The 26405-nt window shown below is 45.6% G+C and overlaps 3 protein-coding genes across 7 annotated transcripts in view; 1 reads left to right on the forward strand and 2 right to left on the reverse strand.

Annotated features, from left to right (window-relative positions):
- The window catches only part of P4HTM (prolyl 4-hydroxylase, transmembrane), a 30319-nt gene extending 18008 nt beyond the window's left edge, over positions 1–12311 (reverse strand). The window contains exons 1-2 of the mRNA XM_083601808.1: positions 11634–12311; positions 9458–9539 (exon numbers count right to left, since the gene is read on the reverse strand). Coding sequence (XP_083457934.1) covers positions 9458–9539; positions 11634–11954 — 403 coding nt within the window. The 5' untranslated portion in view covers positions 11955–12311. The remainder of the gene's footprint in view (positions 1–9457; positions 9540–11633) is intronic.
- LOC310757331 (secreted frizzled-related protein 5-like) lies at positions 1400–8356 on the forward strand (the record flags this gene model as incomplete). Its single annotated transcript, XM_083602651.1, has 4 exons — positions 1400–1743; positions 4815–4984; positions 5722–5808; positions 7251–8356. 4 exons carry the CDS (start codon positions 1400–1402, stop codon positions 7565–7567), a joined length of 918 nt encoding a protein of 305 aa, XP_083458777.1. The 3' UTR covers positions 7568–8356.
- Positions 12312–13423: 1112 nt separating the features above from the next.
- ARIH2 (ariadne RBR E3 ubiquitin protein ligase 2) overlaps positions 13424–26405 on the reverse strand; it is a 37724-nt gene continuing 24742 nt past the window's right edge. For all 5 annotated transcript variants that reach the window (XM_083601802.1, XM_083601803.1, XM_083601806.1 and 2 more), the window contains exons 8-15: positions 25552–25669; positions 23996–24046; positions 23853–23874; positions 22687–22838; positions 21686–21829; positions 20609–20677; positions 18773–18856; positions 13424–17614 (exon numbers count right to left, since the gene is read on the reverse strand). In XM_083601802.1, coding sequence (XP_083457928.1) covers positions 17543–17614; positions 18773–18856; positions 20609–20677; positions 21686–21829; positions 22687–22838; positions 23853–23874; positions 23996–24046; positions 25552–25669 — 712 coding nt within the window. In that variant the 3' untranslated portion in view covers positions 13424–17542. The remainder of the gene's footprint in view (positions 17615–18772; positions 18857–20608; positions 20678–21685; positions 21830–22686; positions 22839–23852; positions 23875–23995; positions 24047–25551; positions 25670–26405) is intronic.

The following is a 26405-nucleotide window of genomic DNA, read 5'->3' on the forward strand; positions in this document are numbered from 1 at the left end:
CTGATCTTAACTACCTTGGGATGTGAACGGGATCCGTTCCGGAGCCCCATTTTCATCCTGAACATAATGTAAGACACGGCAGTGGGTCTGTGTGTGAGCGGGTCGCGTCTCACGACTTCCGCGCATGTGTGTGACGTCATTTTGACCATCTGCACATGTGCGAGCGGCAAAACCCGGAAGTAACGCACTCCATTACTTCCGGGTCGCTGCGGAGCGCAACCCAAACATGCTCAACCTGAAGCTTATTTATCCCGAGGTGTGACTGTATTCCCACTTGGTGAGCAGGGCTTGCGGGTGGCAACTTCTGCAATTCCTTGATGGATGCAGAAATTGAACTCAGATCTAAACCAATCATTTTATCTCCTAATCTACATTCGAAGAAGTGAGATGCACAAAGATGAATTCCTTGTGCATCTTGATAAAATTTTAAACTGAGATTTTACTTGGCACAGAGCTAGGAAAGTTGAAAGGCTGCTACCTACCTCATGGGAAACAGAAAAGCAGAGCGCGCAACTGGCTATGGCCACGTTAACCCTTAACAGAGAACGCTTTCTGTTACAGGGAGCGTGTAATCCTCTCCTCAGCTACCCCCAGCTATTAGTCAGAGTGGCATAAAACAAATTAACAATGAGCCAACACAACAAGCAATGCCCCCTAAGGCTCTGGGAGACCTACATTAAACTCCAATGAGATGACAATAAACGTTTTCGACAATTACCCAGGAATAGAGCTATCCACTCGTGTTTCACAGCAGCTCACTTCATGCCAAAATAAGAAGTACACCACCATCCACAATTAATTTCCTGTGGCATGGTTAGAAGATAAAAAAGTTTGCCAATTACATCCTGTGTGTAAACAATGACCCCCCAATGTTAAAACTACCCACACTGGGGGGAAATGCCTCCAAAACAGCTAACAACCAGAATCCATGGGGCTGGCACTCCCCACCCCCTTGCCTCTTTAAACAATGGCTGGAGCTCAACAAATGTCTCTTAATTAACTTTGTGATTGCTTTGCCACAAAACACAATAGAGAGGGAAACAAGCGGTGTTTAGAAAATAATGACTAATCCCTGGGTAGGGGCAAGGGGGTGGGCCTGAGGGAGTCTCAAACAATGATTCAATCAGAACTCCAAGATATTGGTAGGGGGGAACCATTCAAGCTGATTTGACTGCCCTCATTTCAACACCTGCTAGCCTAAGCCAAAACCTCTGAAAAAAGGCAAACAATCGGGGGCCACTGGCAAAGAGAAGAAAACAAAAACCCAGTGACACGGGAGCTTAATGAGAATGCACGAATACAGGGGTGGCCTCTCTGCTATAATAAACCACAACCCGACCAGGAAACCCCTCAGTCTAGATTCCCCTTTGGGAAGGCAGAATTTTGCTGGGGAGGGGCAATGTTCGAAGAGATGAGGAAAACAGCACATCACCACCATCCCATGATGCCGGGCACACAACAGCCGCTTCTTGTCCTTTTGGGTTATCTGCTAATCTGGGACTTCCCAGGGGGTTTTGGAAACTACAGAAGAAGCTCTTCCAGATGCACATTGATTCCAAGAAGCATGGCTTTGTGTTATGACATTGGGTACACCGAGATGAGACTCCCCAACCTGCTGGACCATGAGACTATGGCTGAAGCAATCCAGCAATCCACCAGCTGGCTGCCCTTGTTAGCCAGAGAGTGCCATCCGGATGCCAGGATCTTCCTCTGCTCCCTCTTTGCCCCAATCTGCCTGGACAGGTAAGGGCATTTCAGAGTTTACTGTGAAGTATAGTTTCATTTGCTCTTGTTCTATCTTGTCCCTCCACCCCAACCAGCTTCTGACCTTGAGATAGGTGAATGGACATCCCATCTCCCACAGCCCCAGTCCTGGATCTCCGTTTTGCCCTTTGCTTTATATGCTCTGGCTATTTTCACATATGCTGACTTAAATCAAGCAATCTGCAATGAGACTGTAAATGCAGTATTAGCTACATTTGATACCTCTTCCACATTTGCAGTATTTGGCATAATAAGACATGGATAATGATAAGCGCATTTAAGCCTTGTGTAAAAATGCTTGTGTGTAATTTATATGTGGGACGGGAGTGGCGCTGTGGGTTAAACCACAGAGCCTAGGACTTGCCAATCAGAAGGTCGGTGGTTCGAATCCCCGCGACGGGGTGAGCTCCCGTTGCTCGGTCCCTGCTCCTGCCAACCTAGCAGTTCGAAAGCACATCAAAGTGCAAGTAGATCAATAGGTACCGCTCCAGCGGGAAGGTAAACAGCATTTCCGTGTGCTGCTCTGGTTTGCCAGAAGTGGCTTAGTCATGCTGGCCACATGACCCAGAAGCTGTATGCCGGCTCCCTCGGCCAATAAAGCGAGATGAGCGCCGCAACCCCAGAGTCGGTCACGACTGGACCTAATGGTCAGGGGTCCCTTTACCTTTACCTTTAATTTATATGTAAACACTTCAGCCACTCTGTGAATACAGCCAGCAACTGTCTTGCTGATGACTCAGCTCCTCTCAAAATGACAGTGTGATTTGCAATCTGCTAACTCAATAAATCTAAGACAAGCACAAGACATTGCTGTCTGCTCTACAATAGCATACTACTTGAAGAATGCCCAAAGTGCAATTTGCACCAACATTTTTATTGTTTTGGCACCAAGACAAGACCGATCAGTTTGCCCAGGATTCGATCATTTAATTGATCAATCAATCAAATCTGGAATGGTGTTAGATGAGCAAGCTTTTCTCACAAGAGAAAAATGTGTTTTGAAAAAACAGATTCCAAAGATCCATGCACACACAGCTGGAAATTCTGAAACCCTTCCAGTCATTGCAGACAACACTGAGCTAGATTTGTTTGTATAGTAAGTAAGTAAGTAAGTAAGTAAGTAAGTAAGTAAGTAAGTAAGTAAAGGACTTAAAAGCCACCACTAAGGACACATTGCTCTCACAAGGTGGTGTACAAGAGATCCAAAACAAAACAACTTTATATAAAACCAGGATGGGGGGCATTTTTAGAAAGCGGTTTGCTCCTTTTAAAATGAGGAAAAGCAAGGATTTAAAACATAGTCAAAAAAAAAATCTTAAGAGTTCTCTCAAAGGTAAACAAAGATGGGGATGTACCTATTTCCTGAGAGAGAGAATTCCATAAATGTGACGCCACCAGCAACTTTATGCATCTTACCAACAGGCCAAAGAGCAGGGCCTCAGGTGTTGATCCTTCAATTCAGAAATGCTTATACAGATGTAGACGGACTGCCAGGCAGTGCACAGTGCTGAGCTATATGGATCAATGGTATGACTGGACATAGGGTTCAAGCACTATAGCAGCAAAACCAAGCTAAAACTCTGTAATACTTAATTGCTCTGTTTCTCTGCCTGCACGAGGATGATAGTCACAAAAGCTAGAACAATGTGCTCCTCTTTGGAAGAAAATGAAAATTTATCAACTCAGTAACAATACTGCATTGGAATAACATAACATAACATAATGCATAATGCCAGAAGATAGGGGAAAGTATTATCTCCATCTACTATGGAATTTGGCTTCATCCTTCAATACACTAAGCAAGATGCTTGCTCCTTAAATTTCTAAGCTTGTGGGCATCTGATATGTCCCAAGTGCTTCCATTCAGTGCAATTTGGTACAAGGGTAATCACAATGGGGATCATGGGGATGGTCTACAAAACATTAGGGGAACCTGAGTAACCCTTAACTCAAATCTCAGCACAGCTGATTGCTATTAGTAAACAACAGAATGTTGCTATCAGAATAAACAACAACGATACCACATTGCAGTGGGTCAAGCAATCAATGCTAATTTTAGAAAATACAGGCAGGTAGCTGTGTCGGTCTGACGCAGTAAAAAAAAATATTAAAAATTGTCCAGTAGCACCTTAGAGACCAACTAAGTAGTTCTGGATATAAGCTTTCGTGTGCATGCACACTTCTTCAGATGTGAAGAAGTGTGCATGCACACGAAAGCTTATACCCAGAACTACTTAGTTGGTCTCTAAGGTACTACTAGACAATTTTTTTAGAAAATACAAAACTATTCAAGTCTTCAAATGATTTTGGGATCATGGAGTAAGATGGGGCCTGCTCCAATCTCTGCTCCATTATGCAGAACATCCAGAGCTAGAGCATCCCCAAGAGGTGGCTGTCCAGCCTCTGCTTGAGGGCCTCCAGCAAAGGAGAGCCCCTCACACCTGCTGTAGGTAACTGGATGCAGTGCTGGCCTACTGTTAATAATGAAGACACTTATCCTAATGTTCAAACCTGTTTTATTAAAATGATGCTTTGCTCTCCAAAACAAACCCACCAAGGCTGACACTGAAATACCCTCTAACTAATGCAAACAATTTTGTTCTTGTTTTACTATAAATGCAGGGAGGGTTGTGTTACCAACCTAGCTTCCCAAAGCCACACGTCACAGCTGGTAACTGAGAGGGAGAAGGGAAGGCAGTGGGGAGCTCGGTATGAGCGCAGTGGAAGAAGCATCAGACTGTCTCCACTGCTGCACCCACACTGCACTCTCTGTTGCCTCCCTGTCCCTAGTAAGTGGCAGCGACACAAGTGTCGGAAAGCCAGGTCAGCAACTCAGCCCTGCCTACACTACTGTGGAAGCAGTGATGGTAAACAGAGACTAAGGCACGGTGGGGAACCTCTGGCCTTGCCCTTAGCTGCTAGTGGCTGCTCTGGGGTAGCTTAACAGGCACTTGGAATCATAGAATTGTAGAACTGGATGGCACCCCGAGGCTCTTCTCGTCCAACTTTGCTCACCAAGTTTTGAAACGAGTTCATCTTTCTCTCTCTAGGCTCATCTACCCTTGCCAAAGTTTGTGCAAAGCTGTCAGGAATAGCTGTGCCCCAGTCATGGCTTGCTACGGCTACCCTTGGCCTGAAATCCTGAACTGTAACCAATTCCCTGAAGATCATGAGCTGTGCATCTCCTCAATCACGGATGAAAGTGCTCCGAGCAGGAGAAGTAAGGCTCTTTGCTGTTTGTACTTGTCATGGAACACATATACCCTGTCACAACCGCACAATCTGGACAGAAATCCACAAAGCTGGGAAGGTGTTTGGATTCTATGTGTTAAAGCTTAAGTTTGGCTTTTTCTCAATTCAGAGGAAGCCATACCAACATCTTTTAATCAGGAAGCTGAGAAAAACCATTCAAAATCGTACTAAGGTTTTGAACATAGATTTTACAGTTAGAGCTGTAAAAGTAACCTCTGAAGTTAGTTCTTCATAGCCTCCCCTATTACAAAGGCTCTTGGCAGATACCTGAGGGAGGTAATAATTATATGTATTTTAAAAAAAAATATATTGTGCCTATTTAAAGTTGAGAGATAAAGACTTACCCAAAGTCACACTAATTATTTCACATCAGAGTTGAACACGATATATGAAGCCACCAAGACAGCAAGCAACTGACCCATTTTCTAGAACAGGCATAGGCAAACTTGGCCCTCCAGATGTTTTGAGATAACAATTCCCTGACCACTGGTCCTGTTAGCTAGGGATGATGGGAGTTGTAGTCCCAAAACATCTGGAGAGCCAAGTTTGCCTATGCCTGTTCTAGAATCACAGAATGGCAGAGATGGAAGGGACCACAAGGGTCATCTACTCCAACCCCACAAAATCTGCAACCCTGAGAACCCAAAATTCTCTGGGTTACATTAGGCTCAAATGAATTCTGTAACTTACTATGTGTTCCAGCAGTGCCCCAAGCCAGCTGCAGGGACTGTGAACTTGAAGAACCCAACTCTCCCAAGGAGATCCTGGAAAACCTTTGCACCAGTGATTTTGGTGAGTAAACCACTGCTCTCTGGCTCTTAACCACTTGGTCTGAGAAAACAGTCCTCTAGTCTCAGAATACAAATCCATTGGATCACCACATTTTCAGCTATAGAAGAAAGGACAAAACTGGATGAGAGAACAAAGATCCATGACTAGTTCTCCTCTCTCGATAAATTTTGGCAAATACCAGTTGCTAGAGGAGAGGGGATTACTACAGTGGCAGCAGATGAGGGTGAGAATTAAGTCTCTGGCCCCATGTCATTTTCCTAATGCAAATGTGCACTCCTCACAAGCTAAAATTTTCTCCATTAGAGAGAAGCTATGGGAACAGGCTGTGTACACACACATTTTATCTAATAGGAGAAATAGCAGCTGGAGGGGGACTTTCAGTGGGAACATGGGGTGGGGAGAGTTAGCTCTCACAGCATCACAATCTGAGCATGGATCACTCCCCCGATTCCCGACTTCTACTTGCTAAAATTTGAAGAGGTTGGGAGTATGATTCTGGATCTCTAGCGTGTTGTCCAGCACGGCTCTGAAATTTGCAGGATCTGTTCGGAACTATGAGTTCCTTCATACTTGTTCAGATCTGTTCTCCACCTGCCCCCTGTCATTTGCACACACTCTTCTCTTAAAGCAGGAGTAGCCTGCTGGACTACAGCTTCCATCAGCTCAAGCCAACATAGTCAAGGATGATGGGAGCTGGAGTCCGGTAACATCTTAAGGGCAACACACTGGCTACCCCTACCTTAAAGCTATGGAGAAATGGCAAGCTGGTCAGAGGGAGTTACCTTTCTCCTTTATGCAGACTAAAGTAAAGAACAACCAGAAAACCCTCACAAAATTAGCAGGCTCCTTAAATTTCAGCAGAACACCCACCTGCTTCCTATTAAAACATGAATATGAAAAGTTAAGGTTGAAGTTAAAAGTGCATTGTGGTAGTGTCTAGCACTATTTTAATACACAGAAAACACGGGGCGATCTTACATAGTGCTTTAAAAAAGCAAGCAAATTGTCAAAGTATATGTGTGTGAGAGAGAGAAAGAGAGGGAAGATGCTTGGACATCTTTGTTATCAGTGATCATCAGCTAAACTAACCTTCCTAAAATGAACTTGTTTTTGTAGCAGAAACTGGGTAATAAATTCTGGAGATATGAGAATTTCACTGGGCTAGAACTGTTATCTAAGCTTGCTACACGAAGTGCGGAACAAAGGTGTACATCACCAGGAGTGGGGAACCTTTGGCTCTCCAGCGGTTGCTGAACTACAATTCCCATTATCCCTGGCCATTAGCCATGCTTGCTGGTGGGTCAAAAGTTTTCCACCCCTAGTGGAGGTTGCAAGACAGTGGATAGCATCCATTCTTTGCATCACTAAAACAGTGAGGAAGCAGCTAGTTACCTATTTTATTGGCAGTTTGATGGCTCTAGTCTAATGTGCATTTGTTCCAGCTGTGAAAATAAGGATTTCCAGGAAGAACAAGACCTCCGCCATTGCTGACTTTGACCTTGACTCCAGGCTGGAAGTTCTGAAGCATGGCCCCCTTCTGAAGACTGAAACCCACTCCAAACTCCAGCAGTGGCTGAACTTAGATGCTACCTGTGTACACAACATTATGAGAGGCACAAACACAGGCGTCTATCTGATCTGTGGTGAGGTTCAGAATGACAAAGTTGTGGTGGTGAACAAGGCCTATGCATGGCACAAGAGGAACCGAAATCTACAGGCTGCTGTGCGGCGATGGAAACATTACAAGTGCCGGGCCTGAACTGCTTATAGCGCCAGTATGAAATGATAGAAAGATGCTCTCTTGTTTGTATTTGAAAGGTCTTCTTCAGCATACCTGGAGCAGAGTTTAAAAAGTAATAGAGATAGTCTACATAGTAAAAATCATACACCACTGCACCAAGAAAGTAGTTTTCAAACTGCTCTGAGGAGCCCTGGAGTTTCCTACAAGCCTAATTGGGGTTTCTCAACGAGAAAGTCAGTAATGGTTCACAAGCTTCTTTGAAAGACAGTTTGTCCACCATTGCAGATATTCTGCAGTGCTGGATTCTTTATCTCACTGCATGGGAAGAACAGCAACCAGGAGACAAACCACAAGTACTTATAGCAATAGGCTGGTTGCTTCACTTCGTCTCCTGCAAACCCACTTTCCTGGCCACTTCTTTCATCCATACCTTGCAGGAATGGCTCACCTGGTGGAACCAGAGCTTCAACAATAACCTTGCGGCAGCAGTATTGCAATGCCTTCTTGTGAGAGCTGAAGTGGCAGCTAGGCTGGGGCTGAATGCGTACACTGATGGGCATACAATTGGCTTTAGCAGTCTGCCTGCACAGCCCTGACCTTGCTGCTACCTCACCTCCTCCCACTACTGGTAAGTGGTAATGACTAGGTTGAGCTGCCGCAGGCTAAGCTACTGTGGCAGCTCCACCTGACCTGTCAAGCCACTCCTGATTCCCCTTCATCTTCTACCCATCAGGCTTTTGCCATCACCCATCCATCCCTCACTCCAGGGCATTTTGTTTTGCATTTTTACACAAAATATGTAAAAAAACAAAACCCACACACTGCCTGAGGGACACCCTTGCGATCTGCAAGCTATGAATACTATGTATTTAGAAACTAATGACAGCAGTGTGTGTTCCTTAAAAATGCTGGTTGCATTAAAAGGATTTAACAAGGAAGTTGTTTAGTTTCTCATTAAGACTTTCCTTTGAAAAAAACACAATTAACAACACGGGGATCTTTTACACAGATGTTTTTTAAAACAAAAACAAAACCTGTGGCATATAACTGTGCTTGCTAGGAGCTCCCGCTTCAAGTTAAACGTGTGTTTGTGGAGTGTCTGTCACATTGCTGCTGGTTGTTTCTGAACCTCAGGCAATGCTAAGGTTCAGAAAGTACAAATTCCTCAGAAAATGCTGACAACAGCTGACAACAGCAGAGCTTCCAAGAGGAGGATGAAAAATGTGTGTGTGTGTGTGTATTTTCTTGCTGGCTACAGAAATTATCGTTGCCTATCAAGCTCAACTGCAATTTGTAAACCCTCAATTAATACTATTCCCTGACGTAACCAGTTCAGTCCACTAAAGATTGATCTACAACTGGTGGAAATGGATTAGTCAGGCACCAATGTAAGAGGAGTCAAGCATGTGTCACACCACCATTTTCTATCTTTGTACCCACCCACCCACTTTCTCTTAAGGAGCAAAGAAGGGAGGGGCAATGAGGACTGTGGAGTTTTTACGAAATTTCAGCTGTTGACACTTTGTGCATTCCTGCATGAGAAAGAGGCAAAATCTGCTCTTCTACACAGCGGTTAAAGGCAAAGGAATCTTGTCTTCTTGTGCACCTGGTTACTCTAGAGAGAGCAGGTGAAAGACCATAGTAAAAAAAAAAAAATTCAAAATCAGTTGGGGTTAAGAAATGGATCCTGGGTCTGAAAAAATAACAGACTACTGCTGTAAAGGATGTTCACATGTGCTCGGGAGCCACAGTAATAATTACTGTCATGAACGGGACAGAGTTTCCATGCCCAAAGGCAACTAAAGATGAAGCAATAAGAAGCCGCCAAACTTAGATATATGGTGCATCTCATTCCCTCTTCTACCAATAGGTCATCTAGATATATCTCCAGTAGCCTCTTTTTCTTACCAAAAAGGAGTGGTTTCAAGCTGAGTGTTTTCATGACATGGATTTTGTTAGGAATCAGCTCCACCTTCTGTTTATGGCCCACCTTGAAAAGAAAGTAAAATAAATTAATTTTAACTGCTATGCACCAAATATAGTTAGCTCCAGTATATGGTATCATTGGAGGCCTGTAGACAGTATCTTTACATACACGATGGCCTGCTAAATCATGACATGGCAAATTCTGAAATACAAAACATCACAAAGCTCATCTACATGGTTCAAAACTATATGACATCAGCTACTAGCAAATACAGGATACAGTTCTAGGCTCAGTGTGGAAGCAGCACTCATCACAGAAGGTTTAGGGTTCGTCTGCATTATCACTTCTCTGCACAATAAATGCACAGTTTACTCATCTGCTGTCACTGTGTGTGCATGAGAGAATAACACATCTTGCTAGCACTCAAAATTCATTAACTGCCACTCTGTTCTCTGGCATCTAACTGAAAATTTCACAAGGGGCAGCAAGAGAATGGTTACTGCTGACCCACCTGCATAGCTTTGACTACCATTTTTAAAAGTATTTTTTTTTAACTTTTACTTTTTAAATTACTGAAATTCTTTTGCTGTGCAAATTGAATATAGGAGCTTTATTTCTTTAAAGAGTGGATATTGGCAGCAAAATTAACCTCCATTGCAACAGCATAGGGAACGTGTCCATCCATAATTATTGTGTTAATTCTAGCTGCTGCTGCTGCTTTTTATTTTAAAAGGCAGGCAATCCCAATCTGGACCAAGGCACAGACAAAGTTGCAGCCTAGTGAATTTACAATAAAGTCATATTGATGTTGCGCATATTAAATCCTACTATACCACTCTAGAATTTAGTATACTGCGCTAGATTTTATTAGGCCAATCCAACATCAATACAGACCACATCAATCGAGGCCAGTCTATAGTACATCACATTATGTACCAAGATGTACCCATTTAGATCAATCCTAGCCGTCACAAATAGACAAACTCAACCCACAGTTTAAGTACTTCTCTCAATAATACAAGACTGCTCAAATTATTTAAAGGCAAAGGCAATAAAAAGTTTTTAAAAATAAAATAACTCCATTATAAAATAAAATAAGGGGGGAACTGCCCCCCTCGCTATGCCCATTATCCCTAAATGACTTGTGCAATGATGTCCCTTGAGACGGGGGGGGTAAGTAACAGGGATGGGGCGGGGGACAGAGGCGAAAACTTTACTTCTCCTGACGGAGTTTAACAGCCGCATAAAAATCAGAAACTCGGCAAGTGCAAAAAGTTTTCATATCACTGCATCAGCGTGCTGGGGAAAGCATCACCATGGAGGGGCTAGATGGCACTTAGCCCATTATGCTTCTTTTAAAGATCCACGAGGGCTTGCCACTTATCAGAACTAGCAGCCGCCGATGAAGGAGGTGCCGGCCCCTGTCGGGGCTGCACAGTGGCGTAGCGTGGGGGGTGCAGGGGGGGCCAGCCGCACCGGGCGCAACATCTGAGGGGGGGGGGGGAGCGCTAATCTAGTGGAAGAGTCTCGAGTGCTAAAATCCACGGGTTAGGGGGCGCAAATTACTTGCCTTGCCCCGGGTGCTGACAACCCACGCTACGCCACTGGGGCTGCAGCAGCAGTGGACAGGGATATTATATAAAATAATGTATATTTCCAGACCCCCCCTCCCTTTGTAGGGTAACGTTTTCTACAGGAACAGGGTTGACTTAACACCCCTCGGCCGATTTCCTGAAAAAATCCCCCTGCAGCCCCATTACAAACAGAAACACAACAACAACTACAACACCCACAACACCCTAAGGGGCAACTCTAGAAAAAAGGCAAGGAGGCAAAAAGATTGTAACAATTACCATGAGACGAGGATGTTGCTGCACGCCTCCAAATACGGATATATGGCAGCTGAAAGCTGGGAGGGCAAGAAATAATTTGGGGGTAAGCGCCCCCGAAACTGCTGTTTTTTTGCACAGAAGCCTTGGGCGGAGGGAAGTTTTCTCTTTTCTTTTGAAGGGTCGAGGAAAGGGGGGAACTCGCCCCGACCCTTGAAACTTTAAAAACAGCCGCAAAACGGAGACCTGCCCTCTTGAATGACCCCCAGAGAACAGCAGCGCTTGTTTCCAACCTCGCGCAAAAAGGAGATTTCGGGACGCTACTTGCCTTGATGCCCTCGAGGCGAGGCAGGCTGTGAGGGCGAGAGCCTCCTCCCGGGGAGGAGAAGGGCGGCGCGGGCGGGTCCTGTGCGGGGCCCGGGGGTCCCTCCTTGCCGGGCTCCGTCTCCCCGTCGTCGGAGCTGATGTGCACGAAGAGCAGCAAGCCCAGCACGTTGAGCACATAGAGGTGCGCGAACACCATCAGCACCACGAAGTAGGGTCGGGAGCACACGGCCCTCCGCCCAAAGGAAGGCCCCGGCAGCGGGCGGGGGTCTTCGTCCGGCGTCGCCGTCGCCGCCGCCACAGCTGCCCCCGCCGCAGCAGCCATGGCTAGGCCCGGCCCGCTCCGGCCTGGGAGCTGGGCACCGTTACCACGGCAACCACCCCGCGAACAGCGGCGGCTTCTCCGGGCGGGCTCCCCTTACGTCATCACGCACGGCGAAGGAGCGCGCGGCCGGGTCCGTTAGTTTGGCCTGGAGGAGTGGGGGGAGGAGAGCGGAGGGAAGGCGACTGGCCGGCGCCGGCCGGGACGAAGTCCGAGAGGGTGCTGGCCCGTATAAGGGATTTTTTAAAAAGTGTTTTGGCTTCAGCATCTCTGCCGGCCATTTTAGGTCCTGGCAACTATGCCTCTCCTCCTCTAGCAGTGATGGGAAGCCATTTTGAGTAAGGGCACCGGCTTCCACTCCCCCCTTGCTCATAAATATGAAACTGCAGCCATTTTTGATAAGGGTAGAACGTCCACCGCTGTCCTGACGTAGTTTTGTTGACACAGCAGTGGCTGGTGTGAAGGCTTATTTTAAGCGAAGTGAATTAGCTAGTTCTACTAATACTTTTTTAATTAAAAAACACACATGACATTTTAGCCTGAGCTTTCCCCCCTTTTTTGGAACTCGAGTAAAGTGCTCCTAGACATGTACAGAGTGCCTTTTTCAGTCGTAATGAATCCTCGTAGGTCTAGGGTGTTTTGCTAAAGAAGCTGGTAGGCTAAGGCCCCACCACCTGGTTCTTGAGACATTTCTAAAGGTTTAAAAGCTCCTGCCTTTCAATTTTATGTATAAAATAGAATATAGAACAGCTGCTCTCAATTTCAGTAATGAAAGGCAGTTGAACAGCATGTAAAGCCTATGTAGAGTATGTAAAACCAATATTCGATATCATCCCCACACCTTATGCAATGAGTGCCTGGGAGCTACCGGTAGCTTTTGCATAATCCTCTACCTGTGAGATTTACTTCTTAACTTCAGGATTATGAAGTAGATCCAACAGTACAAATTCAGGTTTTGTTTTAAAGAGGAAGGGCAAAACCTTTGCCCAGATTATTTCCTCAAAAACTTGTACATCTTGAAGGAGATCAAACTTCACAGGCTTTTTTTTTTTTAAATGAGAGAACATGGCAGCTGGTAAAGAACTTCCCTCTCCATCCCCTTTTCCTTTTGTACCGTGTCTTTTTTACAGAGCACATTCCCTGCCTTCAGGCTTGCTATTTTGACATGTAAGCCACTCTACAAACCTTTTTAAGTTAGTGAGCAGGCTATAAATGCTTTGAATAACTAAACGAGGAAGTTGAACACAAAACCATGTTTTGGAGAGAACAAAAAACTGGACTGAGGGACTGACTTGTTTGGATGTGAAAGGCCGAACCTATTTTAATAGGTTGCTGGAAATCGGTGATACTGTTCAAGCAGCTCCCAGTTTATACTAAAACTCTAAACATTTCTCTTCCTCACCCCCTTTCTCACTGTATAATGGGAAATGCTGCATCAGTAAGGGAGGGAGGAAAAAAAGACACTACGCACATTTAAAATTAGAAATTCACAATTTATTTCAAATAAACAATTTCAGGAGAGGGAAACTGCAAGGGCTCTTTCCTTTGCCCCTTCCCCTCCTAATGCCGGAAAAGTGTTGGCAGTTTCTTGAGGTTGCTTCCCCCCCACCCATACCTCAGTGAGGGACAGAGCAAAGGCAGCCATGATAATGTAGCACTCTGCATAATAATAAAAAGCTCCCATAGCAGAAGCTACTACCTGAAAACTTGGAACAGTCCAGACTTGAGTGAGCACACATAAGAACTTTCCTAGAAAAAGCTATTGAGAAATGAAATCTGATTTTTGAAACAAAAACAAGTTTTGAATGAATTGAGACAGTGCAATAATAAGAGAACTCTCCAGTTCTTCCTGAAGAAGTCTCATGGCACACAGCTGACATAAATTTAGGTTGTCAACAGAGAACTGGTCGCTGCTGCAGAGGAAGGAGTGCTATAGAGAGAGCAAGTATAAAACTGGATTAGAGCAGGGATAGGGAACTTTTGGCCATCCAGAAGCTATTGGACTCCCAACTCCCATCAGTCTCAGCCAGCACAGCCAACGGTCAGGGATGGCGTGAGCAGCAACATCTGCAAGGCCAAAGTTTTCCCATCTCTGGATTAGAGGATCTCTCTTCTATTGAACAGCCTCTTTTGGTGTATGTATGCAAGCTTTTGAGTTACAGAGACTTCTGTTTGCCAGGAGATGTGGTGTAACTTGAGAGCTCGGTTTGTTCAGTATCAGAAGTTGTGCAAATACAGTTTTGTATCTCTTTTATATAGAAAACTGTGGCAGGTAATACTAAATGTAAGCGAAAACCAAAACAAAGTCAGCACTGAAGGTGAATCAAGCCAAGTTTTAAAAAGTAAGAGTGATAGGATGACAACAGCTGCCAGGCTGGCTGAGAGTCAAGCCTTACAGAAAGAGACAAAGAGCTCCCAGTTTAGGATGTTCGCCTGGTATGAGGGAAATGCACCTATACTCTGAGCTCAGATGCCGCTAATTCTTCATTGCTGTCTTGCTATTGCTACCAGCTTGTTGCAGAATGGCAAGGATTTTCTGAGGCAACAAACTGTGTTGAGTTCTGCTTTAGAACCATTAGCTTCTTTTTCCAGAGTGAAGAGGATACTTTCCTATAGCACAGCCTATTCTTATCAGTGGCAAAACCTCTCTGGCAAAATGATGGAATTCTAATACAGGGAAGCCTGTATCGGGGGAAGAATAAAAATGCTGATCTGTCAACTGTCTGGGACTTAAAAGTGTTAGTTTATACATATATGAATGCTACCTGCTCTAAACTGGGAGGCAGCTATTAATACGTGGTGCAATACTGGCTTAATATAGCACATCTAAAAGCACTGTACGGGGTTGGTGCCAGCCATGTGGAAGCTACAAGTTTAGAAAACATGACTTTTTAACATTGAAAGTTGTCAATGTGCTACCATCAAGTTGACCAGCTACAACTGGATGTCAGATGTAAGTGCAAGCATCACTCCCTTTCGCACTGGACAGTTCTGAGCTACAGAAAACATGTGTGACTTAACTTCTCTGATTCAATGAGACCGACCACTCAGTCTGAATGCAAAGTTTAAAGATAAAAAGATCCACGTGTCCTTCAAAGGCTGAACACTGTGTTAAGCTAGCAAGGAAGATCAGGTCAGCATTTCACAGGAATAAGTCGTAAGCCATACCTTCCCACAGCTCTTCTGGCCACAAGGCTTATCTTTATCCAACTGCAGCTGGGTTAATGAAATAATCCCGTGCTAGCACTTTACGCACCACATCTCATCAAAACAATAACAAAATGAATGCTAACATACTGTGCAATTAAAATCGCACACGCGCCGAACTTCTCGCACTTTCCTAAAAGGTTTTCGTCTGTTTCTATATATCAAGGCCCAGATTGGACTTCATGCAGAGAAATGGAAAACATCTACAGCCAAGAGAACACAATCACATGATCTCCGCTTACAGCAGGTAAGACATGGGTTAAAAGGAGCAAGCCTGATGAAGTCATCGTGCCGCATCAGCTACAAGAGACCTATAAAAGGTGAACAGGGCAGGAAATGGGGGGGGGGCGCGGGGAGAGAAGAGTTTCTCTTCACGGTACTTTTTCTTAGCCTAGTACACGCCCCCCCCCTTTTCGAGGTCCTGCTTGCGTAATCTGTGGTTAACTGGCAATGGGGTAGGAAGAGAGTAATATTAAAAAGGTCCTGGGGTCATTTACTAAGGAAGCAAGCAGATAGTGGGTATAATCATTTTCCTTGGAGTGCTTGAGGTAGTATTAGCAGCACGTGAAGGGCGAAAGGGTGGCATGGCAGATTGCCCCCCCCCAAGAGCTAGGTCAACATCCAGAAATGCTAATTAAATAGCTCCCGCTGAAAGGCCAGAAAGGCAGGTGCATAAAGCACAGAATAATGATCCTAGCTTGCCAGTCCTCCCTTGTCCAAACCAAAAAGATCATCAATCAATGTACAAGCAAAAGTTCAGTGCAACATTATTATTTTTTTGTAAACAGGTAGCAAGGTGTTCTTATTTAAAATCGAATCAGAGTAACTTCAGGAGAGGGCCAGCTGTTCCGTCTTCTTTTCTAGGTGGATAATCAGCTTAAGCAGGCATGTTGACCATGCACTGTACATAACCTACGCTGCAGTTTTTTTACTGTTTCGAAGCTGGCCTCCCACAAGAATGGAGGAAAAATTGACCTTTTACACATTCAAGTGTTCAGAGTCCCGCTACTAATAATAAGCCACCCTTGAACATAGGTTTGTATCTGACCAAGTCCTACTGAAATTAATGGAACTAAATCAGTTCCATCAATTTGAATGGTCAACTTGAAGCAGGTCTAGTGGTAGATACAACTCCTTAATATTCATTAAGCTTCATTCTCACCAATTCTGCTGGCTGTTTTTCAGCCAGCCGCAGTTTCTAGGACAGTGGTGCAAGTTTACCATTGGCACATGTTTCTCAGGACTTGTCTTAGGCTGCCAAGTTTTTGTTAACCCCCTCCACCCCACCCCCCTTACCAAGCATCATGTTAAATGTAACAGCTTTCCCTCAATACACAGTGAGGAAGTCTGGTCTTGTCAGGGCAAGACGGGGCCAGACTTGACGTATCACCTTACAGCCATGTCAAGGATCAGGTTGTGTATGACTGGACTGCACAGATACGCAAGGCATGGATGGAACGTGGCTTGTCCTTTTGCCTCCAAGCAAAGCCAGTGCCTGCTACAATGCTATCAAGAGGCAAGGTTGTGTGTTCCCATAACCCCTCAAATGATTTTAGTTTTGGCAGATGAGATCAGTCCAGAGAAACAAAGCGACTAATCCACGCAGGAGACAACCTAAAGCTGATGGGACAGCAGGACCACGACTGTTTCCCATGCTGGCCTGAACTTTGCCCGACTGCCCCTGCATAGCCAGGGAAGAATAGGAGAGCTACTCGACCGTACGCTGACCTCTGGCCGCTGCTGTTGTCTCCTAGGCTAGCACGGTTCACCTCATGTAGTCACAGGGCAAGCAGCAGAGCGCACATAAGAGGTGCCAAACAGACAGCTGGACTATTTCATAGCTTTCAGCGCAAAAGAGGATTTGGAGGGAAAAGAAGAAAAGCAGCCATTTTGTTTACAAGCAGCTTATTAAAAAGGAAACACTCCAATTCCAATTTATTTTTTAAAAAGGGTTGTGTGTTATTCTAGGGTTTGTTTTGTATAATTGTACAACCGTTTGAAAATTACATATGCTTGTAATGATCTAACACTATTAACAGCCATTCGGGGGGAGGAAGAAGAAGAAGAAGAAGAAAAATAAAATAAAAGAACTCCTTCCCAGAATAATCCAAGAGACGGGGAGGAAAACGTCCCAGAAAAAAAGGTGCCAAATCTGAACTCCAGCCTCTAGCCTGGCAAAAACGAAAAGCAGAAAGAGAAGAGAAAACAGAAGACTAAGCTGTGGTGCTAGCTCGTGTCTGGCTTGCAAGGGGAGGCCGCAGTGTTGTCCTCAGCCCTTCTCTGTGGTGGGGGCGGGGGCCAGCTTCTCGTGTTGCTTCTGCTGCTGCTCTCACCGCCACCTCGCTCTTTGCGCTCACCCCTGCGCCCTGACATCTCCTGCTACTTTATGTGTCGTGGAAGTCTTTCAGCAGGGTCCTTCTCCTCTGCTCGGCTATGTGCATCTGATTTTCCAAGTCCTGGGTGGGGAGAGAAAGAGGGCGTAAAATCAGGTTTGTTTCTAGTTTGTGGTGGCAGGGAAACGGACCCACAGACTTGAATGATCAGCAGAAAGGAGGGAAGGAACACCAGACATCCCTTTTGGTCCCAGTCTCCTCACAGAAACGAGCCCTCTTCAGGTATTCAGGTCTAGATCAGGAATAGTGTGGTAGTTTGATAAGCAAAGGTCAGGAGACAAGAGGGCATATCCAGGATGAACACCTGAATAGGGCTAAGGTTGTGAGAAAAATGTGTGTGGTTTAGAATAGGAACTCAAAACTTCCTGGTCCCAGTGCCTCGCTCCATTAATTACATCAAGTAGTTAAGAAAATAACACGTAACTGGTGGTCCTTATAGAAGCCAAAAATTAATATCCATTAAAAAATTCACACACACCAGCTTGGATCTAGAATTCCAACAACTGGAACTCCGCCAAGAAGATACAGAAGGAGTCTGCCTACTGAAAAGCTGGTCTAGATAGTTGGGGGAGCCTCCCAGTGCACTTGGCAAGGTTGTGTAGGGGGGGGAACTGGTGAAAACTGTCTCCCCCCCCCCTTTTTCCTCAGAACGGAAGTTGCACTGGATCTCAATCTCTGAACAGAAAGTGGCTTCCCATTCATGGAAGGAGCACTCTAGGTCATGGGTAGGCAACCTAAGGCCTGTGGGTCGAATCCGGCCCAATTGCCTTCTAAATCCGGCCCGCGGACGCTCTGGGAACCAGCGTGTTTTTACATTAGTAGAATGTGTCCTTTGATTTAAAATGCATCTCTGGGTTATTTGTGGGGCATAGGAATTCGTTCATTTCCCCCCCCCCCCAAGATATAGTCCGGCCCCCGACAAGGTCTGAGGGACAGTGGACTGGCCCCCTGCTGAAAAAGTTTGCTGACCCCTGCTCTAGGTTGTGCCTATCTCAGTTGCCGAGATCGATCCAAAAATATGTGGGCATTTTCCGCTGACAGTACAGAACCTCCAGGTGGCAAGAAAAATGACGTCAAGGGATCTGGAGTGCCATCTCCTCCAGTCCAATGCCAATTCCTCTGCTTCCTTATAGGATTTGTTTAAGCCCTTCTGTGCACGTAATGAGCTCCTGGGATGAGAAGATGAGGTGGCAGGAGATTGAACAAGGCTTGTTTACTCACCCCTCTGTCATAACTATCTGCTCTCTCCACCTTCCATGAGAGGTTTTCTATTTCCGCTTCCAGCTGAGCCTGTTGGTATTCAAACTGAAAACATGAAACAGATTGTTGAGGGAAAGAGATACAGGAAGAGCAGCTTCTCATCATCCTCATTCTACCCTACATCTGCTAGTACCATTCACACCAGAAGGCGCTTCTGAAAAAGCATGAAATACAACAAGCAAAAACCGAAGCACGTTCAGTAGATGCAAAGTCACAACAACACAGTATTCTGATGTGCAACAGTACAAGAGCACCAGAAAGCTTATGGATTCAAAGCTGGGCAAGTTCCCAGTTCCCTATGTAAAACCTGAGCGATATTAATCAATGGTTACATGGATGACGGAATCCAGGAATAATAATAATAATAATAATAATAATAATAATAATAATAATTATTATTATTATTATTATTATTATTTCCCCAGCCACTCTGGGTGGCTTCCAACAAAAGATTAAAAATACATTAAAACATCAGTCAATAAAAACTTCCCTAAACACGGCTGCCTTCACATGTCTTCTAAACATCAGATAGTTGTTTATTTCTTTGACACCTGATGGGAAGGCGTTCCACAGGGTGGTTGCCACTACTGAGAAGGCCCTCTGCCTGGTTCCCTGCAACCTCACAACTCACAGTGAGGGAACTGTCAGAAGGCCCTCGGAGCTGGACTTCATTGTCTGGGCAGAACAATGGGGGTGGAGATGCTCCTTCAGGTATACTGGGCCGAGGCCGTTTAGGGCATTAAAGGTCAGTGCCAACATTTTGAATTATGCTCGGAAACATACTGGAAGCCAATGTAGGTCTTTCAAGACAGTGTTATGTGGTCTCTGTGGCCACTCCTAGTCACCAGTCTAGCTGCCGCATTCTGGATTAGTTGTAGTTTCCGGGTCACCTTCAAAGGTAGCCCCACACAGAGGGTGTAAGACTTTCGTAAGTTAAGACTGCAATGATGTAAGAACCAGTCAAGCGCTGAAGGCTGTTCAAAATGAGGATGGCTCTTATTCGATAGCTACATAAGATGTGCTAGTAATTTAAGGTTTTCTATAGGGCTGTGGCAGCGGTGTTTCGATGGAGCTGCGGAGTGGCAGCTACTGGGGCTACCACTGCCACTAACCTGGAGCTCCCCTGACCTTGCTGCCGCCTTTCCCCACCCCCATTCTGAAGTGGCACAGCATCTCCACCAGCACAGAACACCTGGCCCCCTTTAGAAGTTTCCGTTGCTTTTCTAAATTGGTAAAATTGGGAAGATTAACAAACAAAGCTTAAATAGCACATTGACTCATCTTTTACTTGCCGAATGCAGTTTGTTTTGCATCCCCCTCCTAACAAAACAAAACCAAACTGACAGTAGCAGCTATGCAACTCTGAAGAAGAGGATAATACAGAACTAGGAAGCTTAAACAGTTACTAGGAAGAGTCTGAATTAGCGAGTCATCTCCCTGTAAATAAAAATAACCATGGAAAGCGGGTTTGATCTATATAGTTTTAAAACTGTATATCCCACCACTGCTGTCAAAAGCATATGGTAGCTAACAACTCACTAAGTAATTAAGCATACACTACTTAATCTATTACATTCTGTACTGTTCTTCCTCTGCAGAACTCAACAGTGGTTCACATGTGGTACCCAGGTGGTCTTCCATGCAGCCCTACAGTCAGAACCCGCTGAGCTACTGCAGTTGCAGTTCCCATAACGTGACTCTGGACTGTTTCCAGCTATCGGCAGGAGGCCTGACATTTCCCAGCTCAGTCCTGCAAGAAATTTAGGTGACCATTAAACACAGAGCCGCAGGTCTTACCAGTTTCTTTCTGGGGCCAGACTCCATGTAGTAGGCATATGGATATGTGTACTGCAGCGTGTAACGACACTACAATGAAAAGAGAATGAAAGGAAGACAGCTGTTTGTGCCTGCACAAAAGTTCCCCGTGTGTCTTCCAAATGTCGGAGATGCCCGTTTGTCAGTTCTGTGGAGAATGTGCCCACCTTCAGCAGCTAAACCTGCCCAATGTGCGATATACAATGCTATCATGCAACACGGCAAGCAGACAGTAGTAGTAGTAATAATAATAATAATAACAATAATAATTTATTTATACCCCACCCATCTGGCTGGGTTTCCCCAGCCACTCTGGGCAGCTTCCGACAGAATATTAAAATACAATAGTCTGTTAAACATTAAAAGCTTCCCTAAACAGGGCTGCTTTCAGATGTCTTCTAAAAGTCTGGTAGTTGTTTTTCTCTTTGACACCTGGTGGGAGGGCGTTCCACAGGGTGGGTGCCACTACCGAGAAGGCCCTCTGCCTGGTTCCCTGTAGCTTTGCTTCTCGCAGTGAGGGAACCACCCAAAGGCCCTCAGGGCTGGACCTCAGTGTCTGGGCAGAGTGATGAGGGTGGAGACGCTCCTTCAGGCATACTGGACCGAGGCCGTTTAGGGCTTTAAAGGTCAGCACCAACACTTTGAAATAAAATACACTCTATATACAAAAGGAACGGCATGCCAGAGTGGAGCTTCCCAAGGGATGCTATAGCCACAGAGCTTCAGCAGGCTGTGTGGAAAAAGGGAAAGGTCCACAATACGCTCCCCCACCCTAACCTCCCCACCAAGCAGCTACAAGTGGTGTTAAGCAGGGTAAAAACAACCCACCCCCTGATCTATAATCCAGCAAAGATCAACCCAGAGTGCTAAGACAATCTAGCACCTTCCTTGGCAATAGCTTGCAGTTGATGCCAGGCACCTGATTACTATTTAAGCCCTCACAATCAACACAGTTTAAGACTGGCAGGTCCCATTGCCGCCCCCCCCCCCAAATCTCACCCCATCCTCTTTCTGCACACAGTAGAAAGCATCTTACAATTAACAGCTAGGCACACGCACCTTAGCTAGCAGCTTTGCTGCATTCTGTAGATACTGCCAGTCTATCCACGTTCCCAAGTTGTTCATCACCCTTTCTTGTATCTTCTCTTGAATTCGCTGGTATGTCTGTGCCTCCAGCTGTAAGCTCTTGTTGTGGTTTTCCCACTGTGAAAATGGTGTAAGGTGTAAGACGACGATGGAGAAGAAAGGGGAGGAAAAGACAGGCTGGGAAACGGCAGGCCACAGCAACGCATTGGAAAAGACTGCACAGAAGCACCTTAGAATGCAAAGCCCCTCCTTCGGAAAAGGCAAGATGTACCAGAAAGCAAACATATCCTTGCTGCTTTCTAAAAAAATATTACCACATTATCTTTCGGTAAGTGACTCCAGAAGAGCTAAGACAATTCCATTCACATTCGCATTCCCACTTCAAATCTGCAGCGATATCAAACTGGAGCAAGGTTTCGCCACGTTTTAAATAGGAAAGCTTCCTGAAGCATTGTCTGAAGAAAGCAAGACTTTTCATATATGCTCTTTTTTAATATGTTATGTGGAACACACACATATATGCAAAAATCTTATTTCCATAGTGTATTTTGGAGGGGACAATCTAGGTGTTTTACACAATGCAGATACTTTATTATATGGGGATTAAGAATTACAAGCCAAGAGGCAGCTTTAAGCAGTTTTGGTGCAGAGTTATGCAGATTTACAGAAGGCAAACTGTACACTTGTAGGAAGATTCCACTGCAGAGCACAGTTCAGCACCAGAAAATTCAAAGCAACCTATTGCTGTTGGCTTCAAGGAAAGAGCACTCTCATTACATGACTGGCAGAGATTATCACTGAAAAGGAGCTTGCTTCTGGAAGAATAACCTTGAGGAATGATCTTGATCTGTGGCTACAGAATGTTTTGTTCAATGTGTGCTTTCTCACAATCATCATTAGCACTGCCCTTTGCGTAAGGTGGGGGGCTCATGAAAAAGGCTACGGTTAGCTCCAGCCAAGGAGATGTCTCCTACCCTTTCAAAATAGAACAAGTACTTCTTTAGGGCCTCCCTGGCCTGTGCTTGCTGACTCTGGTTTACAATATCAGGATTCTCTTTGTACCGACTGCATTCGTAGTACTCGCTGCCGTGAGTCTTCCAATCCCCTAGACACATCCAGCAGAAGTCTGCAGAGGACAGGAGAGGAGACGTTATTGCACAAGGCAATAAATAAAGCAATGCTTCTTTGAGAAACAAGATCGACACCTCTTCCTCTAAGGGGCAAAGATACTACCAAAGGGCTTGCACATTAACTACCGTATTTTTCGCTCTATAGGACACACCAGGCGATAAGACGCACCTAGTTTTGGGGGGAGGAAAACAAGAAAAAAAATATTTTGAATCCCAGAAGCCAGAACAGTAAGAGGGATCTGGCTTCTGGGATACCGTGTGGCTGTTCTGGCTTCTGGGATAACCGCGCCAAGCCTCTTCAGGGGCAGCGGGATGAAGGCTCCCCCTGCCCGGAATAGGCTGCGCATGGCTAAGGCAGAAGCCAGGACGGCAAGCGGGATCACTGCGTAGCAATCCCTCTTGCTGTCCTGGCTTATAGGATAGCCGCACGCAGCCTCTCTCGGGCAGCGGGATGAAGGCGCCCCCTGCCCGAAGAGGCTGCGAGTGGCTAAGGCAGAAGCCAGGACAGGCACGTCGCTGAAGGGGCGCTGCGCAGTTCTCCCTCTCTGCACAGCGCCTCTCCTGCAAAGGAGTCCCTTCTGTTCCTCCTCCGGCTCCCAGGACAGGCGCGTCGCTGAAGGGGCGCTGCGCAGCTCTCCCTCTCTGTGCAGCGCCTCTCCTGCGTGAAGCAGGAGGAGGAACAGAAGGGGCTCCATTCCTCCTGCCACTTCGCTGAAGGGGCGCTGCGCAGCTCTCCCTCTCTGTGCAGCGCCTCTCCTGCGTGAAGCAGGAGGAGGAACAGAAGGGGCTCCATTCCTCCTGCCACTTCGCTGAAGGGGCGCTGCGCAGCTCTACCTCTCTGCGCAGGCCATTCACTCCATAAGACGCACTCACGTTTCCCCTTACTTTATAGGAGGAAAAAAAGTGCGTCTTATGGAGCGAAAAATACGGTAGTTTGGGATAATATCCAAATCAGAAGGATAAACATTTCTCCCAATTTTAACACAAAAAACCTGGTGCTGTCTACTTACCATGTTTGCATTTGGAGCATTGCTGGAGGAGAGAGAGAGGTGGGGGGGGGGGAAGAGAGAGAAGGCATTAATAAGAAGCAGGCAAAGATTTCACCTAAAATTAAGCAGTATAGGGTTTCTGATCTTGTCCACAATCTACTCACCATGTGATTGCAGCCTCCATTCTTTTCAATACAGATATTGCACTTGGGACACTGGAGGGAGAGAGGAAAAGAGAGAACACACCTTAGATTGTCCCATGTGTTTCAACAATCAGGAGTCTGGTCTTTGACAACTCTTCATACTCCTCTCTTGCGCAAGAATTCTCAGGCCTGCCTATGTCGTCAACCCCTTTCCCCTCTCTTTGCTCGGACGCTATTATATTTCAGTCTTGTTCTTCTTGGGAACATAGGAAGCTGCCTTACACCAAGCTTTGCATGTAGGTATTAGGGTTTGAGGGACGCGGGTGGCGCTGTGGGTTAAACCACAGAGCCTGGGAATTGCTGATCAGAAGGTCGGCGGTTCGAATCCCTACGATGGAGTGAGCTCCCATTGCTCAGTCCCAGCTCCTGCCAACCTAGCAGTTCAAAAGCACGTCCAAGTGCTAGTAGATAAATAGGTTCCGCTCCGGCAGGAAGGTAAATGGCGTTTCTGTGCACTGCTCTGGTTCGCCAGAAGCGGCTTAGTCATGCTGGCCACATGACCCGGAAGCTGTACACCGGCTCCCTTGGCCAATAAAGCGACATGATCGCCGCAACCCCAGAGTCGGCCACGACTGGACCTAATGGTCAGGGGTCCCTTTACCTTTACCTTTATTAGGGTTTGAGCCTTGGAATCTCCAGTTAAAGAAGCCACAGATCCACGCTGGGGAAAACTTCTGCCTAAGACTTTGGAGAGCTACTGATAGTTATGTTATATGCTACATGGCTAGATGGACCAATGGATAGACTATAAAACACCTCTTTACTTTGCAGCTCATGCTATCCCATGCTGCCCAATATTTCTTCATTAGTTTCTCCTTACATCCGATTCACTTTGCACATTCTTCGTCAGTACTACAATTAAAATGCCTTCAGATTCCTTTTACCTTCTGCTCACACTTCCTTTCTTCTAGAGTTCAGGCTTTCTCAAACCTGGGTCTCCAGCTGTTGTTGGACTACAACTCCCATCATCCCTAGCTAGCAGGACCAGTGGTCTGGGATGGTGGGAACTGTAGTCCAAAAATAGGTGGCGACCCAAGTTTGGGAAACCCCGTTCTAACTTCTGTAACTCCTCTCTGGTGTGATCTGCAAAACGTAAATAAGATCTGGTTCTCCTTTTTGGGAGATCGAAGTGATAGGCATCAGGTATGCCAACAGGAAGTTTAGACCAATACTTTCCACCCAGCCCTTTCACCTTCTTTCCATTTTGTGTAACTGTGCCTTCAGCCTGCTTGGTGGGCACTGGTGAGTCATGTATTAAGAGGAGATGGAGATGAGAATGGAAGAAGGGACAGCACTAGATAGGGGGCGAAATGTTCTATACTCATCATTCTCTGTTTAGAACACAGCACACATTAGCTATAGAAACTGGTTTGAAAACAGTTTGAGAGAAAACTATAAACAAACATCCAGCATGTAAAAGCAGCTTGCTGCAACCCCCCACCGAAAAAACCTCAAAAGGAGCAAAGTTATAAACGGAAAGGTCACTCCCACACACACACACACACACACACACTTACATCTTTAGTGTGAGCACTGATATAGTTGGCTGTTTCAGAGTCATCTGCACACTTGGTGAGCCATTTTCGAATGGTGGCACAATCTGTGGGAGCATGGTACATCTGCCGACACTTGAAACTTAAAACAAAGAGAAAGGCATGTCCACTTTCCAGAAATCATATTGCATGCAACCAAAAAAAAAAAAAAGGTAGCAGAGAAGGGACTCATACACAGTGTTATGTTTTCTCTGTAATGCTGCACAAGCACTGTTCAGACTCCTGGTAGGGTGCATGCGAACACACACATATCCCATGAAAGACCTGTATTTGGTACTGCAACAAAACTTAGTATCTTGCAAATCTCCATTTAAAAAAATGAAAGATTCTAAACTCAAAATACATCTTTAGCTCTTGTTTATGGCAAGGTAAGCTTGGGGCAGGTTATGTGAGCAGTATCATGTAAGGTCTGGGGAAGGGCTGAGTGAAATTTCCAGGAGCCAGACAACAGGGCTACAATGACCCTCTTCACTCCACCCTGACCAGTTAGAAAAAAACTGGGAGGAATTCATTGCAGCGCTATGGCAATCATATAGTCTGTGCAAGCGTTTCAGCTTGCCAGATGGAACAATTCCACCTCGCTTCACTCTGAGCACTGTTCAAGGGGTTCACCTGCAGCCCCCATCAAGGAATTTTTTTTGAGGGGGGGGAGGGAAGCCCTGTCGCACTAGCAGAAGTCCTTTCACCCCTACCCCATCCTCTGACGGCAGTGTTTTGGTTTTTTTCTGCAGTGTATTCACAGCCTTACCCATTTGTCACTACGTACAGGAAGTCGAACGGAATCCGTTCCGGAAGTCCGTTCAACTTCCAAAACGTTC

The sequence above is a fragment of the Podarcis filfolensis genome, assembly GCF_964270895.1.
Source record: "Podarcis filfolensis genome assembly, chromosome: 2".
In the NCBI taxonomy this organism is placed as follows: domain Eukaryota; kingdom Metazoa; phylum Chordata; class Lepidosauria; order Squamata; family Lacertidae; genus Podarcis; species Podarcis filfolensis.